The sequence below is a fragment of the Scyliorhinus canicula genome, chromosome 8, assembly GCF_902713615.1.
Source record: "Scyliorhinus canicula chromosome 8, sScyCan1.1, whole genome shotgun sequence".
NCBI lineage: Eukaryota > Metazoa > Chordata > Chondrichthyes > Carcharhiniformes > Scyliorhinidae > Scyliorhinus > Scyliorhinus canicula.
Window position 1 is genome coordinate 188,451,614 of NC_052153.1, and position 16,716 is coordinate 188,468,329.

The window sequence follows — 16,716 nt, forward strand, 5'->3', positions numbered from 1 at the left end:
ACTTCATTGGCTGTGGAGTGCTTTGGAGTACCTGAGGTCATGAAAAGCACTAAATAATTGCAAGCTCACTCTTCTGATTGCTGTACAGAGAAAGCAGCTTTAGAAAATATCAAGAGCTGGTTGTAATCTCTCAGCAGCCTGTCAAACATTCCTGGGCAATGCAAACAAATACGTATTACGTCCTCTATCAGATGTGTTGTGGTTACATATTGTACCCCTTACACTGAACTATGGTTTCAACTGTGTCACAATGACCCACAACAACGTGAATCACCAAACATTCAAAGGTTTGCCAAGCTGGGAATCTTGTGAGGACCAAGCAGGCTTACCTGTCGCTTGTCCATTTCAGAGAGTACTTGACGGCCAACCACATTGCTGAGGGCCGAGCATCACATCTAGGCCAGGTGGCAGATTAGTGATTGTATTTTGCAACAATCAATGATGGTTTTATGGTCACCATTACCGAGACGACTAACTTTATATTCCACGTTTATTAACTGAATTCAAATTCCACCAGCTGCCGTGAAAAGCAAGTAGAAACTTCACTGTTAACTTTATTCATGAGTGGTATTTGAAATATAGGTTGCTTAATTGGAATATAGTGGCAGGTTTTGGAAGTAAGTTAAGGTTTTCCCTTTTACTTAAGAACTGCTGTAACTGAAAACTGAAAAGCAAATTCTTTGTTGCCAATGTGGTTAATTTTGTTTTTAAATTAAAGTTTTTTGAACATAAAAGATACCTATGGTCAGTGTGATCTCTCCTGCGGTGCAGTAACATTTCCTCAGTTTTACAAATTGCCGGGATCCTAACAGCCAAATTGCTAGGGTTTGAGGATTGGCTGCTTCCTGTGGGGTGTAGTTTGGGTAGTCCTTGGTTACGTTCCTGCCTGTGCTATCTTTAACTAATTGTTAAGCTCAATGTCTAATTGACTGTTTGACTTCTCCAGGCAACTGCACTGATTGCAGTCATTACTAACACAAAAGATATTAATAATCTTTATTGTCACAAGTAGGCTTACATTAACACTGCAATGAAGTTACGGGGTTGTAGTTGTAGGAGGTCAGTCACCCAGCCCCAAGATATCACAGCAGGAGTTCCTCAGAGTAGGGTCCGAGGCCGGACCATCTTCAGTCACTTCATCAATGATCTTCCTCCATCATAAAGTCAGAAATAGAGATGTTTCCTGAAGATGATCACAGTGTCCAGTACCATTCACAACACCTCCGATACAGAAGCAGTACCTTCTAGTATGCATCAAGACCAGGACAATATTCAGCCTTAATAATAATAATCTTTATTGTCACAAGTAGGCTTACATTAACACTTCAATGAAGTTACTGTGAAAAGCCCTGAGTCGCCACATTCCGGCGCCTGTTCGGGTACACGGAGGTGGAATTCAGAATGCCCAACTTACCAAACAGCACGTCTTTCGGGACTTGTGGGAGGAAACCGGAGCACCCGGAGGAAACCCGCGCAGACACATGGAGAAGGTGCAGACTCCGCACAGACAATGACCCAAGCCGGGAATCGAACCTGGGACCCTGGCACTGTGAAGCAACATTGGTAAACATTGTGCTACCGTGCCGCCCACAGATGGGCACTGGAATATAGAAGTAGGGAAGTTTGACTGCAGCAGCCTTGGTGAGATCACATCTGACGTACTGTGGACAGTTTTGGTCTCCTTATTTGAAGCAGGGTATAATTGCATTCGAAGCAGTTCAGGAAAGATTCATTCAACTCATTCTTGGGGTGAAGAGCTTATTTTATGAAGAAAGGTTGAACAGATCGGGCCTGTACCCACTGGAATATAGAAGAATGAAAGTGATCTTACTGAAACACGTGTTATGATCCCAGCTGACATTAACACCGGACAAGTCAGATCCCAGGGTGGAACCTAACTTTTATTTTTTGTTTTGCAACACGGAGGGACGGTTACAAAACAAAACATTCAACAAGAAAAAATGAACAATGTTACACTACTCTTTCACCCCAACTATTACCATTTACACATACATACATATTTGTAAAGATAACGCAATTTACAATATCTACCTTATATTTTAATATTCAAAGTAAATTTGCAGTATATGTAAACTGATAGGTGAACTGTGGTCAAACACTCCACACTGTAGAATCAAGTGACAGGTGGATCTCTCATCAACCCACCCAGACGCTTGTTACACTGTGAGCCAACACGTCTCACTGAAACACTCCTCACAAGGGTTTCCAATCTTTATTCTTGATTAATGTGCCTTGGAATTCTCGCCCAAATGACGCTTTCTCTCAGACATCTTCAATAAGATTTCGCCTCCCGAGGTTCAATCTCTCTTTACGATTTTCCTTACCCCTCTCCGTGTGCATTCAAGCTTTGCCTGCACCGCACACTCCCAGATTCAGCCGTGCCAAGCAGAACCACTGCTCCAAAAGCCTGTGGAAAGGAGTCACCAACCTCTGGCTGTCTGGCTCTCTCGGTCCAAAGTTACTTTAAGTCTGCTTCCTGTAGCTCTGTCTGTTTAGTTCAGGGTGTTTCTCTCTGCTCATTAATTTCAACGTTATTTAACAGGACCTGTTTCAAATTTCCTTTTTTTTTTCCAATTAAGGGGCAATTTAGCGTGGCCAATCCACCTAGCCTGCACATCGTTTGACTTGTGGGGGTGAGACTCACGCAGACACGGGGAGAACATGCAAACTCCACACGGACAGTGACCCAAGGCCGGCTGTTTCAAATTCCTGATCTCGTCCCTTGAATCAAGTGTCTTCTTGGGGCCTCATTCTGTCCTGCTCCCTGGTTTTGGAATTTTCTTCTTTGCTTTGGGACCTGCTCCCTGGAGGTGCCATCCTGCTACTTCTGGCACTTGCTGTGGAATGGCGCGCTTCTGTGGATATGTAGAAGGGCACCTGACCTTCTTTCCACACTGTTTCTCATTCTTCCTCTTCTCTTCTGAGCAGGTACCCTAAAACCATTTTCAGCTGAAAAAAAACTTTATTGGAGAAGCTGGGGTTGTTCTTGTGGTGATATGCATCACTGTAAATACACAAGGAGTTAATGTAAATACACTACAACTAAGTAAACACTAGAGGGAGCACCAGGGATATCATTACATGCAGGCATACAGATAATGAACACATAGAATAGGCCACGGCCAATGGGCAGTCAAGAAACCCAGAGGTGACACTACCACAAGGGGGCATTACACAACCCATATAAAAGGACAGGGTACACTTGCTCTGTTACTTTCCACAGGCGACACTTAGAGAGTAGGACAGGGGCAGATCAGAAGCATCACACCCACCACGTGGCTTAGAGCAGACTGGTTAGTTAGACTGAGTTACAATAGCAATATTAGCAGGAGAGTCAAACTCATAGAGACCTGTGCTAATGGTTCAATAAATCACATTGAACTTACTTCAAAGTCTAGAGTATCTTTTGGTCAAAGCTGTATCGAGTTGCAGCCTGTGTTATCTCAGAGTACATAACAAAACAATTCTTACCCTGAGTCATCCAGACTCAAAACGTTAGCTCCTTTCTCTTGCCACAGATTCTGTCAGACCTGCTGCCATTGTCTAGTATTTTCTGTTTTTGTTTCAGGTTCCAGCATCTGCAGTAATTTGCTTTTATCTCCTCAGCGAAGAGTAGTTGATGGAATCCTTGATTCCAAAGTTGTATTTTTTGAGACCTAGTCTAACTGAAAAGGGAAACTGAAGAAGGAAACTGAACCTTCTGTTTGTCAAGCGAGACAAAGACTGAAACTGGAAACCAAAATATCTGGGTCGGCTTAAACTAATTGAAACATACAAAAGAACACAGAGCCCGCCGAGCTCAGTGGTTGATGATCCCAATGGAGAGTACAGGCAGGTTGAAAAAGGAGGAGGCTGCATCCAGAAGCTGAGAACAGGCAAAATACACAGTTGCTGCAGGTGATCCTGTTTCTTGAAGGTAGCCTGGTGGGTCTATGCCATCCAGACCATCATAAGCAGAGTTGAGGAGCCTCTGCAGACATGTGCGAATTTTGGTGAAGACTGCGCCCGTGGAACTGAGATTGGTTGTGTGCTGCTGTCGGCTGAGGATTGAATAAAACCCTTGAAGAGAAGCTGAAGTTCTTCATGAGGGAGACAGTTTCAAAGAACTTTGTGATTGAGTTTGTTGGCATATATGTTGAATGGATTGCTGAGCTAATTTGTAAGATCTGTCTTAGCTGTATCTGTCATTTAATGAGGACTTAGCTGTATCTGTCATTTAATGTGTACTTAGCTGTATCTGTCATTTAATGTGTACTTAGCTAGATCTGTCATTTAATGTGCAATTGATATTCTGTATTCGGCCACAATTTTCCTGTTAATTCATGTTTAGCTAATGCTGATTATGGGTTTTGTAATTTCAAAGGTTACTAGGATGGTGTTTAGTGTTTACTTTGTTTGATTCTTTAAAAAAAAAATATTAGAGTACCCAATTCTTTTCTTTCCAATAAAGGACCTATTTAGCAGGGCCAATCCACCTAGCTTGCACAATCTTTTTGGGTTGTGGGGGTGAGACCCACGGAAACACAGGGAGAATCTGCAAACTCCACACGGACCGTGACCCGGGTCAGGATCGAAGGCAGCTGAGTCAGGATCGAAGGTCACTGAGGCAGCAGTGCTAACCACTGCACCACCATGCCGCCCACTTTGTTTGATTCTTGTACAGTAAAAATTATTTTCTTTTAAACCGTAGATCTAATGACTTTATTATTTCAGCAAATAACTAAGATTTTAGATTTCTTGTAGTTTAAAAAAAAAGTTACTCAGTGCGGCATGGTGGCGCAGTGGTTAGCACTGCTGTCTCACGGCGCCGAGCACCCGGGTTTGATTCCGGCCGTGGGTCATTGTCTGTGAGGAGTTTGCACTTTCTCCTCGTGTCTGCGTGGGTTTCACCCCCACAACCCAAAGATGTACAGGGTAGGTGGATTGGCCACGCTAAATTGCCCTTTATTTGGAAAAGAAATTGGGTACTCTATATTTATAATAAAAAAAAAGGGGGGGAAGGTTACTCTATCTACTGATATTGTAAATGTGTTCAAAATCATGAGAGGTTTAGATAGAGTAGATAAGGTGAAATTATTCCCATTGGTAGGACGGTTGTTTGGCAGAAGACATCAATATGAGGTAATAGGAATGGTGACATGAGGAAAATCTTTTTGGTGCAGCGAGTGATTAGGACCTGGAATGTACTGCCAGAGAGTGTGGTGGAGGCTATGCAATTGTAGCTTTTAACAGAGCATTATTCAAGCCTCTGCAGAGAAACCATTTGCAGGGCTTTGGAGAAAGGGCAGGGGAGTGGGACGACCCGAGTTCCTCTTACCGAGAGATCAAACGGCCTCCTTCTGTGCTGTAACCATTCTATATTTCCCAGGACATTCTAATGCTTTACAGCCAATCCAATACTTTTACAATGCTGAAAACACAGCAGCCAATTTAATAATCTTTATTGTCCCAAGTAATCTTACATTAACACTGCAATTAAGTTACTGTGGAAAGTCCCTAGTCGCCACATTCCGGCGCCTGTTTGGGTACACTGAGCATAGCAAGGAACCACAAACAGCAAAGTGATGATTGTTAGATAATCGGTGTTAGGAGTGTGTTTTAGGAAAATGAAAAGGCTATCTTGCACTTCATCACTCTCTTCTGATTCCTGCCCCAGATCTCCTCAGTCTCATCCACCTTTCAGAATGCCAGAGACCTCCTCAGTCCGGTGGCGCTGTTTCGATTCTCTGCTGTCCAACGTGGGGTGGACTCTCCCTCTCCAGAAGGTGCGTGAATGTCCAGCAACTCCGCTAGGAATCCCCATCTCTTTTGTTTCACCACCCAAGCCTGCTTTGTGTAACCTGCCTGTGCCCGAATTGCTGTGTTTCCTATATTACAACAGTGACTATATATTTTTTTTAAAAAGTCCTCCCAGTGACCTTGTGAAAGGTACCACGTCAACATAAGTATCTTTTCTTCGCTTTGCTTTTGTTGTAATATTACACAGTGGGGCTAATTCAGAAATATGAAAGTTTTGCCGAGGGAGCCAGGGTCAGAGGTCGCAGGCAGCGGTAATGCATGGTGGCCCTAATTCTCCAACCTGCCCTGCTGATCAAATGTTTCTCACCACTGATAACAGAATTTTGATTGACCTCAAAAGATTCTGCCTGTTTCAGCCTGTGCCAGGCAGCTGCCGGTGTTAATCTGATAAACTGATACAACTGAGTTCAGAGAAAACTTCCCCTGGCCCAAGAGGCAAATGCCCATTTCTTTTATGGCAGTTCCCACTGTGGGCAGCACGGTAGCACAAGTGGATAGCACTGTGGCTTCACAGCGCCAGGGTCCCAGGTTCGATTCCCGGCTTGGGTCACTGTCTGCGGAGTCTGCACATTCTCCCCGTGTTTGCGTGGGTTTCTTCCTGGTGCTCCGGTTTCCTCCCACAGACGTGCAGGTTAGGTGGATTGGCCATTCTAAATTGCCTTTAGTGACCAAAAGAAGGTTAGGAGGGGTTATTGGGTTACGGGGTTAGGGTAGAAGTGAGGGCTTAAATGGGTCAGTGCAGACTCGATGGGCCAAATGGCCTCATTCTGCACTGTGTCTTCTATGTTCTATGTCTATGTTCTATCTAGGCCAAACGCTTTTCAGGCTGAACATTATGCTGGATTTTTCATGTTTCTTGTACATTGAAAGCCAAATTGTCTTCGCATTGTTGCGAGGCAATTGGGAGCATAGGAACAGGAGGAGACCATTCAGCCCCTTGAACCTGTTCCCCCTATTCAATGAGATCATTGCCAATCTGTACTTCAACCTCATTTACCCAACCTAGCTCCGTACCTCCGAATACCCTGGCAATAATAAAAACAGAAAATGCTGGAAAGCTTTGGATAAGGACTCGAAATATTTAACTCTGTTGCTCTCTCCACAGATTCTTCCAGGCCAGCATTTCCTGTTTTTATTTCAGATTTCCAGCATCTGCAGTATTTTGCGTTGATTACCCTGGCAGCAATATTCTGTTTGATGGAGAGTGAAACTCCACTAACACAGTTGATAAATAATATTTACAGAACATTAACAGCCCATTCATCCCTCTGGCCGATGCTGGTGTTTCTGTGTCGTGCATGATGAATAGGTGTGGTAAGACTGCTATGTAATATCCGGTGAAGAAACATATGTGCCTGCAATGATTTTTCTTTCATTTTTCTACAATTATCCAGGTGTGCGGACCCTTAAAGTTCTGGGACTGGTGTATTTCCTCTACCTTTTTCTGTTCTCTGGCCTGGAGTACACACTTAGTTTTCTCACTCACCAACGCTTCCATTTTAACAGGTACAAGACTGGTCTCTTATTGAGCAACTTCTGATCTATACCATATTGTGTTTTCATTTCTAAAAAATATGAATTGGATGCTGCTGGATTGTTTTTTAATTAATTTTTAAAAACTAAATTTAGTGTACCCAATTAATTTTTTTTCCAATTAAGGGGGCAATTAAGCGTGGCCAATCCACCTAGCCTGCACATCTTTGGGTTGTGGGGGTGAAACCCACGCAGACACGGGGAGAATGCGCAAACTCCACACGCAGAGTGACCCGGGGCCGGGATTGAACCCGGGACATCGGCGCTGTCGGCAGCAGTGCTAACCACTGCGCCACCGTGACGCCCAACCTCCCGGATTGTCAACCTTTAAAATTCACTCTAAGCTATTAAATACGAGGGTGGCAATGAGTCCAGAGGTGGCGATTTTCGGGGTGTTGCAGGATCCGGGAATCCAGGAGGAGACAGGCAGATGTTCTGGCCTTTGCTTCCCTGGTAGACCGGAGGCGGATATTATTAGCATGGAGGGACTCGAACCCCCCAAAATCAGAGACCTGGCTATCTGACATGGCTAGCTTCCTCTGCCTGGAGAAAATTAAGTTCGCGATGAGAGGGTCTCTGTTAGGGTTCGCCCGGAGGTGGCAACCATTCGTCTACTTCTTCACAGAGAATTAATCGTCAGCAGAAGAGGTGGGGGGGGGGGGGGGGGGTTAGGCTAGCGTAGATTAGGGGGGGTAAGTAATGGTGGGACATGTGGGAGAGGGAGGTGGTATTTGCACTATGTTAATATTTTCCTTGTTGTGTACAGTGCTGATTTTGTTGCTGTTGCAATGCAAAGAAATACCTCAATAAAATGTTTATTAAAAAAAATTCACTCTAAGCATATCAGCATCACTGGCAAAACTGACATGTATTGCCCATCTCTGCTTCACAGAATCTCAGAATAATACAGTGCAGACGAGACCCTTCAGCCCATCGAGTCTGCACCGACACATGAAAAACACCTGACCTGTCCACCTAATCCCATTTGCCAGCATTTGGCCCATAGCCTTGAATGTTTTGATGTGCCAAGAGCTCATTCAGATACTTTTTAAAGTGTGTGAGCCAACCCGCATCTACCACCCTCCCAGGCAGTTCATTCCAGAGCGCCACCACCCTCTGGGTAAAAGATTTTTCCTCAAATCCCCCTCCCCTCACCTTAAACGTGTGTCCCCTCGTAACTGATCCTTCAACTAAGGGGCACAGCTCCCTATCCACCCTGTCCACACCCCTCATAATCTTGTACATCTCGATCAGGTCACCCCTCGGTCTTCTCTGCTCCAGCAAAAACAACCCAAGCCTAACCAGCCTCTCTGCATAACTTAAACGTTCCATCCTAGGCAACATCCTGGTGAATTGGCTCTGCACTTCCTCCAGTGCAATCACATCGAATGTGACGACCAGAATTTCACACAATACTCCAGTTGTGGCCTCACCAAAGTTCTACACAACTTCAACATGGTTGCCCTCAGAAGGTAGCAGTTTAATACAAGTGGCTTACTAGGCCCCCTTAGAATGCACTAAGAGTCAACCACATTGCTTTGGGTCTAGAGTCACGTGTAGATTATACCCGGTAAGGGTTGGTAAGCAGTTTTCCTTTTCTAAAACACATTCCTTTTTAAAAACTCATCTATGTGGACGTCGTTGGTTAGGCCAGCATTTATTGCCCATCCCAGGTTGCCCTGGTTCCTGAACTGCTGCAGACCCTGACGTGTAGGTACACCCACTGTGCTGTTAGGGATTTTGACCCAGCAACAGTGAAGGGACAGCATTAAATTTCCAAGTCAGGACGGTGAGTGACTTGGAGGGGAACCAGGTGGTGGGGTTCCAGGTATCTGCTGCTCTTGTCCTTTTAAATGGTAGTGGTCGTGGGTTTGGAAGGTGCTGCCTAAGGAACCTTGGTGAGTTACTGCAGTGTGTCTTGTAGATGGTACACACGGCTGCCACTGTGCGGCGGTTTGAATGTTTGTCGAAGGGGGAGCAATCAAACGGGCTCCTTTGTCCTGGAAAGTGTTGAGATTCTTGAGTGTTGTCGGAGCTGCACTCATCCAGGCAAGTGGAGAGTATTCCATTACACTCCTGACTTGTGCCTTGTAGATGGTGGACAGGCTTTAGGGGTCAGGAGGTGAATTACTCACCATAGGATTCCTAGCCTTTGACCTGTCGTGGTAGCCACAGTATTAATATAGCTCGTCCATATTGACCCAGTTTCTGATCAATGGTAACCCCCAGGAGTGGGGGGGATTCAGTAATCATAATGCCATTGAATGTCAAGGAGCAAGGGTTAGATCCTCTCTTGTAGGAGATGGCCATCGCCTAGCATTTGTGTGGTGCGAATGTAACTTGCCACTTGTCAGCCCAAGCCTGGATATTGTCCAGGTCTTGCTGCATTTTTTTGACATTGACTGCTTCATTATCTGAGGAGTCATGGATGGTGCTGAACGCATTCGCAAATATCCCCACTTCTGACCTTATGATGGAAGGCAGACCATTTATGAAGCAGGTGAAGGTGGCTGGGCCGAGGACACTACCCTCAGGAACTCCTGCAATGATGCCCTGGAGCTGAGATTATTGACCTCCAACCACCACAACCATCTTCCTTTGTGCCAACCAGTGGTGAGTTTTCCCTGATTCCCATTGACTCCAGTTTAGCTAGAGCTCCTTGATGTTACACTTGGTCAAATGCTGCCTTGATGTTAAGGGCTGTCACTCTGACCTCAGCTCTGACATTCAGCTCTTTTGTCCATGTTTGAAGCAAGGCTGTAATGAGGTCAGGAGCTGAGTGACCCTGTCAGAACCCAAACTGAGCATCCATGAGCAGGTTATTGCTGAATAAGTGCCGCTTGATAGCACTGTAGATGACTCCTTCTATCACTTTGCTGATGATGGAGAGTAGGCTGATAGGGTGGTAATTGGCTGGGTTGGATTTGCCGTTTCTTGTGTACAGGACACACCTGGGCAATTTTCCACATTGCCGGGTAGATGCCAGTATTGTAGCTGTACTGGAACAGCTTGGCTAGGGCTGCGGCAAGTTCTGGATCAGAAGCCTTCAGTACTATTGCCGGAATATCGTCAGGGCCCAAAGCCTTTACTGTGTCCAGTGCCTTCAGCCGTTTCTTGATATCTCGTGGAGTGAATCGTATTGGCTGAAAACTGACATCTGTGATGCTGGGGACCTCCGGAGGAGACCGAGATGGTTCATCCACTCAGCACTTCTGGCTGAAGATTGTTGCGAATGCCTCAGCCTTGTCTTTTGCACAGATGTGCTGGCCTCCTCCATCATTGAGGATGGGATATTTGTGGAGCCTCTTCCTCCAATTACTTGTCCACCACCATTCACGACTGGATGTGGCAGGACTACAGAGCTTAGATCTGATGCGTTTATTGCGGAATCACTTAGCTCTGTCTGTTACTTCCTGCTTATGCTGTTTGGCAACACACACGTAGTCCTGTGTTGTAGCTTCACCAGGCTAACACCTCATTTTTTAATTTATCTGATGTTCCTGCTGGCATGCTCTCCTGCACCCTTCATTGAACCAAGGTTGATCCCCTGGCTTGGTGGTAATGGCAGAATGTGGGATATGCCGGGCCATGAGGTTGCAGATTGTGGTTGACTACAATTCTGCTGCTGCTGATGGCCCACAGCACCTCATGGATTCCCAGTCTTGCGTTGCTCGATCTGTTTGAAGTCTATCCCAATTAGAACGCTGGTAGCGCCACACTACAGGACGGAGAGAATCCTCAATGTGAAGATGGGACTTTGTCGCCACAAGGACTGTCTGGTGCTCAAATAAATAAAAGCAAATTACTGCGGATGCTGGAATCTGAAATGAAAGAGAAAATGCTGGAAAATCTCAGCAAGTCTGGCAGCATCTGTAGGGAGAGAAAAGAGCGAACGTTTCGAGTACGATGACTCTTTGTCAAAGAGTCTGGTGGTGCTGTGTGGTGTTGTATCTGTATGGTGCTCACTTCTACCGATACTGTCATGGACAGATGCATCTGCAGCAGGCAGGGTTGGTAAGGATGAGGTCAAGTATGTTTTTCTTCTTGTTGGTTCCCTCACCACCAGCCTAGTAGTTATGTCCTTTAAGACCTTGCCGGCGCGGTCGGTGATGGTTTCACCGAGCCACTCTTGGTGATGGTCATTGTAGTCCCCACCAAGAGTATATTCTTCACCCTTGCCGCCCTCAGAGCTTCCTGCAAGTGGCATTCAATTTGGAGGAGTACTGATTCATCACTAATGGGGCCGGGTCATGGTAATCAGCAGGAAGTTTCCTTACCCATGTTTAACCTGAAGCCATGAGACTTCATGGGGTCCGCAGTCAATGTTGAGGACTCCCAGGGCAACTCCCTCCCGACTGTATACCACTGCTGCCACTCTATTGAGACAGGACATACCCAGGAAAGGTGATAGTGGCATCTGGGACATTGTAAGGTATGATTCTGTGAGTATGACTATGTCAAGTGGTTGCTTGGCTTGTGTGTTAGACAGCTGTCCCAACTTTGGCTCAAGCCCCCAGATGATAGTAAGGAGGACTTTGTAGGGTTGACAGGGCTGGGTTTGCCATTGTCGTTTCCAGCACCTGGAATAATAATCAAGAAGATTCCAAAGAGTTTTTTCTGAAAATCAAATAACTAAGATTACTTTTACGGATACTAATTTTTTTTTTTGTTTCCAGCCTTTTATTCGAACTGAAATCAAATCGAACTGAAAATCAAATTCTTAAACAGCCAGCACAAGATTAGTGACTTTTAGGCACGAAAACCTTCTCATTTTACCCAGCTAGGCTGAGAGGTGACTCCAGTCCCACATCAACACAGTTAGCTCCCAACAGCCCTCTGAAGTGCCCTCTAAAACGTACTCAGTTATATCGCAGAGAACTATCAACTTCTCTGGGGTACAGGGATGGGCAATGAATGCCAGGTGTGTTAGTAATACCCACATAGAATCATACATGGTAGCACAGTGGGAAGCAGTATTGCTTCACAGCTCCAGGTTCGATTCCTGGGTTGGGCCACTGTCTGTGTGGAGTCTGCACGTTCTCCCAGTGTCTGTGCGGAGTCTGCACGTTCTCCCAGTGTCTGTGCGGAGTCTGCACGTTCTCCCAGTGTCTGTGCGGAGTCTGCACGTTCTCCCAGTGTCTGTGCGGAGTCTGCACGTTCTCCCACTGTCTGTGTGGAGTCTGCACGTTCTCCCAGTGTCTGTGTGGGTTTCCTCCCACAGTCCAAAGATGTGCAGTTAGGTCATTTGGACATTCTGAATTTTTCCATGGTGTACCCGAACAGGCGCCGGAATGTGGTGACTACGGGCTTATCACAGAAACTTCATTGCAGTGTTAATGTAAGCCTACTTGTGACAATAAAGATTATTATTTTACAGCTCAGGAGGCCATTTGGCCCATTATCCTATGCTAGTGAATATTTTCTACGTATGATGCGATTTCTCTATTCCCTTGCTTTGTCTTTTTTCCCAGTATGCAACAAGGGAAGATGTTTTTCTTTGTGGGGATTACAATGGCATTGGTCCAGGGTGGATATGCTCGAAGGATCAAACCTGGCGATGAAATTAAAGCTGTAAAGAGGGTAAGCAATGCAGAGCTGGCGTTAGATTAGCAGCCGAAGAGGATGTGTTTCTGGCACGATGAGTTGTATGATTTTAAGATTCCCCGTTTTAAAATGTTTACAATTCTGGCGGGAGGGAAGGCAATGAGAGAGAGGCGAGGGGAGGGAAGTAGGGGGGTGGAGATGATAAGGAGATGGAAATGGAAGTGGGAGGGAGATGGGAGGACAATGAAGAAGGTGTAGGTGAATGGAGATGGGGTAGGAGATTCAGAAAAATAGGGAACGAAAAAAATCCCCCGATGAACTGTTTTAAAAAAAATAAACACACTAAACAGGTCTGTGAGCCTCTGGAAAGAGATAAAGATAGTAATCTATTGGGTGTAGATGACTAAGAAACCATTGTCAATTGTCGCAAAAACCCATCAGTTTCACTAATATCCTTTAGAGAAGGAAATCTGCCATCCTTACCTGGTCTGGCCTACATGTGACTCTGGATCCACAGCAACGTGGTTGACACTTAAATGTCCTTGCAAGCCACTCAGTCCAAGAGTAATTAGCGACGGGCAATAAATTTTCACAGTAACTTCATTGTAGTGTTAATGTAAGCCTACTTGTGACAATAACAAAGATTATTGTTATTATGTTGGCCCAGCCAGGGACACTTGCGTCCCATGAATAAATTAAAAAAAAAAAGACACTTCATCAGGTTGCAGTCAGCTTGTCTCAGACAGAATGTTTGCTGACCTTTCCTGCTCACAGGAGGTGCCTGCTGTCCTGCTCCTTTCATTTAGGTCCCAAGATTTTCCCGTTCTGTTTTTCCCCATCCTTGCTGCTCTCCCTTTCCCAAATTGCTTGACTCTACAGAGCCAAGGGAGGACTTGATGGCTTGCCTGCAGAGTCCTCTCAAGGCGGCCTGCCTCCGGGCATCTGTTGCCTGACGTTTGTCATGATGGTCTATCTCTAGCTGTCTGTCATTGACTTCCTGCTGTAATGGACTGGCTCCAGACTCTAAGTCCTTCAATAGCAGACACGAGGACTGACCGGTAAGCCCACCATGATGGGCTTTGACTGGAATCCTGCTGCACCCATCTGTGGATCGTTCCGTGCAGATTTGTTTAGTGCCGATAACCCTTTCAGCGCGTGCCTATGTGTGGCTCAATCTGTCATGTCGCTGTCTCAACAATTTGGCATTACCTCTGAAGTTATTGACTCTTTCCTGGGATACATACAATTCAGCAGGTGCCAATAGCCCCTCCCATTTTATTTACCAGTTGGTGAATGTTTGCAGGCCTTTTGACTATGGGAGGGGTCATTCCAGAGGCTGATTTTGTCCTTGCGCCCAAATCGACATATTGTGGTTTCAGCAAGGGTAGCTGCATCATGGTCAGGAGTGAGATCAATGGCTGATTTTTGTTTTTAAATCACCCCCGTACTAACCCAGGGACAAGAAGCTAAATACGAGCATTGCTGTGTTAGAGAACAGCTGACCTAGGCCACACTGCATATTGGAATTCAGAGTACAATTTCAAAATTTGCTGATGACACCAATCTTAAGAGGTCTGGAAAAGAGTGAGGGTGCTACCAGGGGATAGATAGTCCAGCAGAATGGATGGACACATGGCAGAGAGAATTTAATAGAGAGAGGTGCGAACTGATTTTCATTTTGACAAAGGCCAGGGAGAGGCAATGTATATTAATGTCATAGTTCAAACCAGTGTGCAGAGGCACCTAGGAGCTCATAAGCATGGATCTTTGAAAGTGGCAGGACGCATCGAGAGAGCAGTTGCTAAGCAAATTGAACCCTGGAATTCATAAATAGAGATATTGAGTACAAAAGCAGGGAAGTTATGCTGGACCTTTATCAAGCTTTTATAAAGCCACAACTTGAGTATTGTATTCAGTTCTGGTCTCTACATTTTAGGAAGGCTCTTGTGAGGGTGCAGAGATTTACCAGAATGGTTCCAGGGTTGGGGGGTTTTAACTGTAAGGTTCGGTTGAAGAATCTGGGGTGGTTCTCCTTAGAGCAGAGTAGATTAAGGGAGGTCAACAAGGTTTTGACAGGTTTAGTTAGGACAGACAAAGAAAAGCTGTTCTCATTAGTGAAGGACTACAGGATGCAGATTTAAGGTTTTGGGTGAGCGATAGTGGGTTGTGGGGGAGAAGTTTTACTGTACGTGGTAATGACCTGGAACACTCTGCCTACGAGGGTGATGGAAGTGAATATAATCAACGGTTTCAAAAGGAAATTGGATGTTCGCAAGGGAAATAAATTTACAGGGTGGTGGGGATAAAGTAGGAAAATGGCACTTAATGGATTGCTCGACAGAGAGCTGGCATGGACTATTGGTCGAATAGTCTCCTGAGGCATGGTGACTATGGTGCGAGTCAAACATGCTCTTTGTAACTCAGTGATGCAAACCCATAACCACGTGAGAAATCAAAGGGGAGGTGGGGGCAATTTGACTTAAACAACTGGATTTAACGGAGCGCCTGGGTCCTGAAGTAAAAAGTTCACCACTATTCTTAGAATTCCCCCTATACCAAAAAAGGGTCAAGATATTCTAAATGGTGAACAGGGATTCTCACTCCCTGACTCTTATGCAGACTTAGGTGGGTCCTATTCGGGTTAAACTAGTGTTTCAAGTTATCCCCCGGCATAATCGATATCTTCATAGAAGATTTTATTTACTTACCACTTAGTAGCTTTGATCCTGGGTCCCCCGTGTAAGTAAAGTAAACTTTGTAATAACCACGGTTTCAGGTTAAAACTTTTAAGTTCTTTTATTATTATTTTTTCTTTTAAAAGATAAAATCACTGTCTTTACAGAAAAGTAAAAACATCTTGTTTCTGGATTCTCCTGGTTGGCTGATCAGACCTTCCTGGGCCTCCTTGACAATCTCTCTTCTCTAGCTGTTGGTTTTCTCCTGGTTGTTTTGTGGTTATGCTTGGTTTTAGTGTTCTGTCTGAAATCACTCTGCAAGCTGAGAGTGAGTACCTGGCTGAGAGCGATTCAGGATATATATATACACCCTTCTAACAGCCTTGCTGATTACATGACATTATTTTAAAGTATTGTCTTCTACTCTTTAATGCAATACTTTTTTTGTCCATTTGATTCTACATCTAGTTTCCGTGATGTCTAACATGAGAATGCTTTAATGTTAAGCTTGACCTTGGTTTGTCAGATCACTGGCAGGGAGACTTCCTGCTAATTATTCCGTGGCATTCCAGCCTTTCAATCCCTTATCATTTTTAAGCATTGTATTTTCTTGTATTCCTAAATGTTTCAAGTTATATTCTTCCCATTTTGCAATTTTACAAAAGGCTGTTGACTGCTTTTTGAAAAGAAGCAGTTAGCTGCGGTGAATTGTCCTGTATTAAAATCAACTGTTCTCTCCAGATTTCCACTTTTAACTGGTGGCATTAAGTTTCTATCATTCACAAATAAATTTTATTTCAAGTAATTCAACCTAAGATTCTGGCAATTCCAATCAGTTGCTTGCTAAACTAATTAACTTCTATTAAAGGGTAGAAAACTTGTTCCTTTTACGTAACTTAAAACTTAACTTTTATAAAAATTTCTCCGACTTGAACTAAAGGTATCAGGTTACAGCATGAGCTGCTTCGTTATCTCAAGGCGTGTGTGATAATGGCTGTCTGCATTCTAAAGAACTTTCGTCGGCAGTTAACCCTTCGAGGGACTTCTGCTTTATCATTTTTTAGCATTTCATTACATTCGCGCTTATAGGATCTTTTCTATTACTTTGCTTTTTCTCATGTTCCTTGGGTTTTATCATCAGACC

At 44.7% G+C, this 16,716-nt stretch overlaps 1 protein-coding gene across 2 annotated transcripts in view; it reads left to right on the forward strand.

Moving 5' to 3' along the window:
• Positions 1-16,716, forward strand: part of mfsd10 (major facilitator superfamily domain containing 10) — a 65,740-nt gene that overhangs the window by 36,191 nt on the left and 12,833 nt on the right. For both annotated transcript variants that reach the window (XM_038805869.1, XM_038805870.1), the window contains exons 7-9: positions 5,678-5,786; positions 7,215-7,326; positions 12,825-12,933. In XM_038805869.1, the coding sequence (XP_038661797.1) occupies positions 5,678-5,786; positions 7,215-7,326; positions 12,825-12,933 (330 nt within the window). The remainder of the gene's footprint in view (positions 1-5,677; positions 5,787-7,214; positions 7,327-12,824; positions 12,934-16,716) is intronic.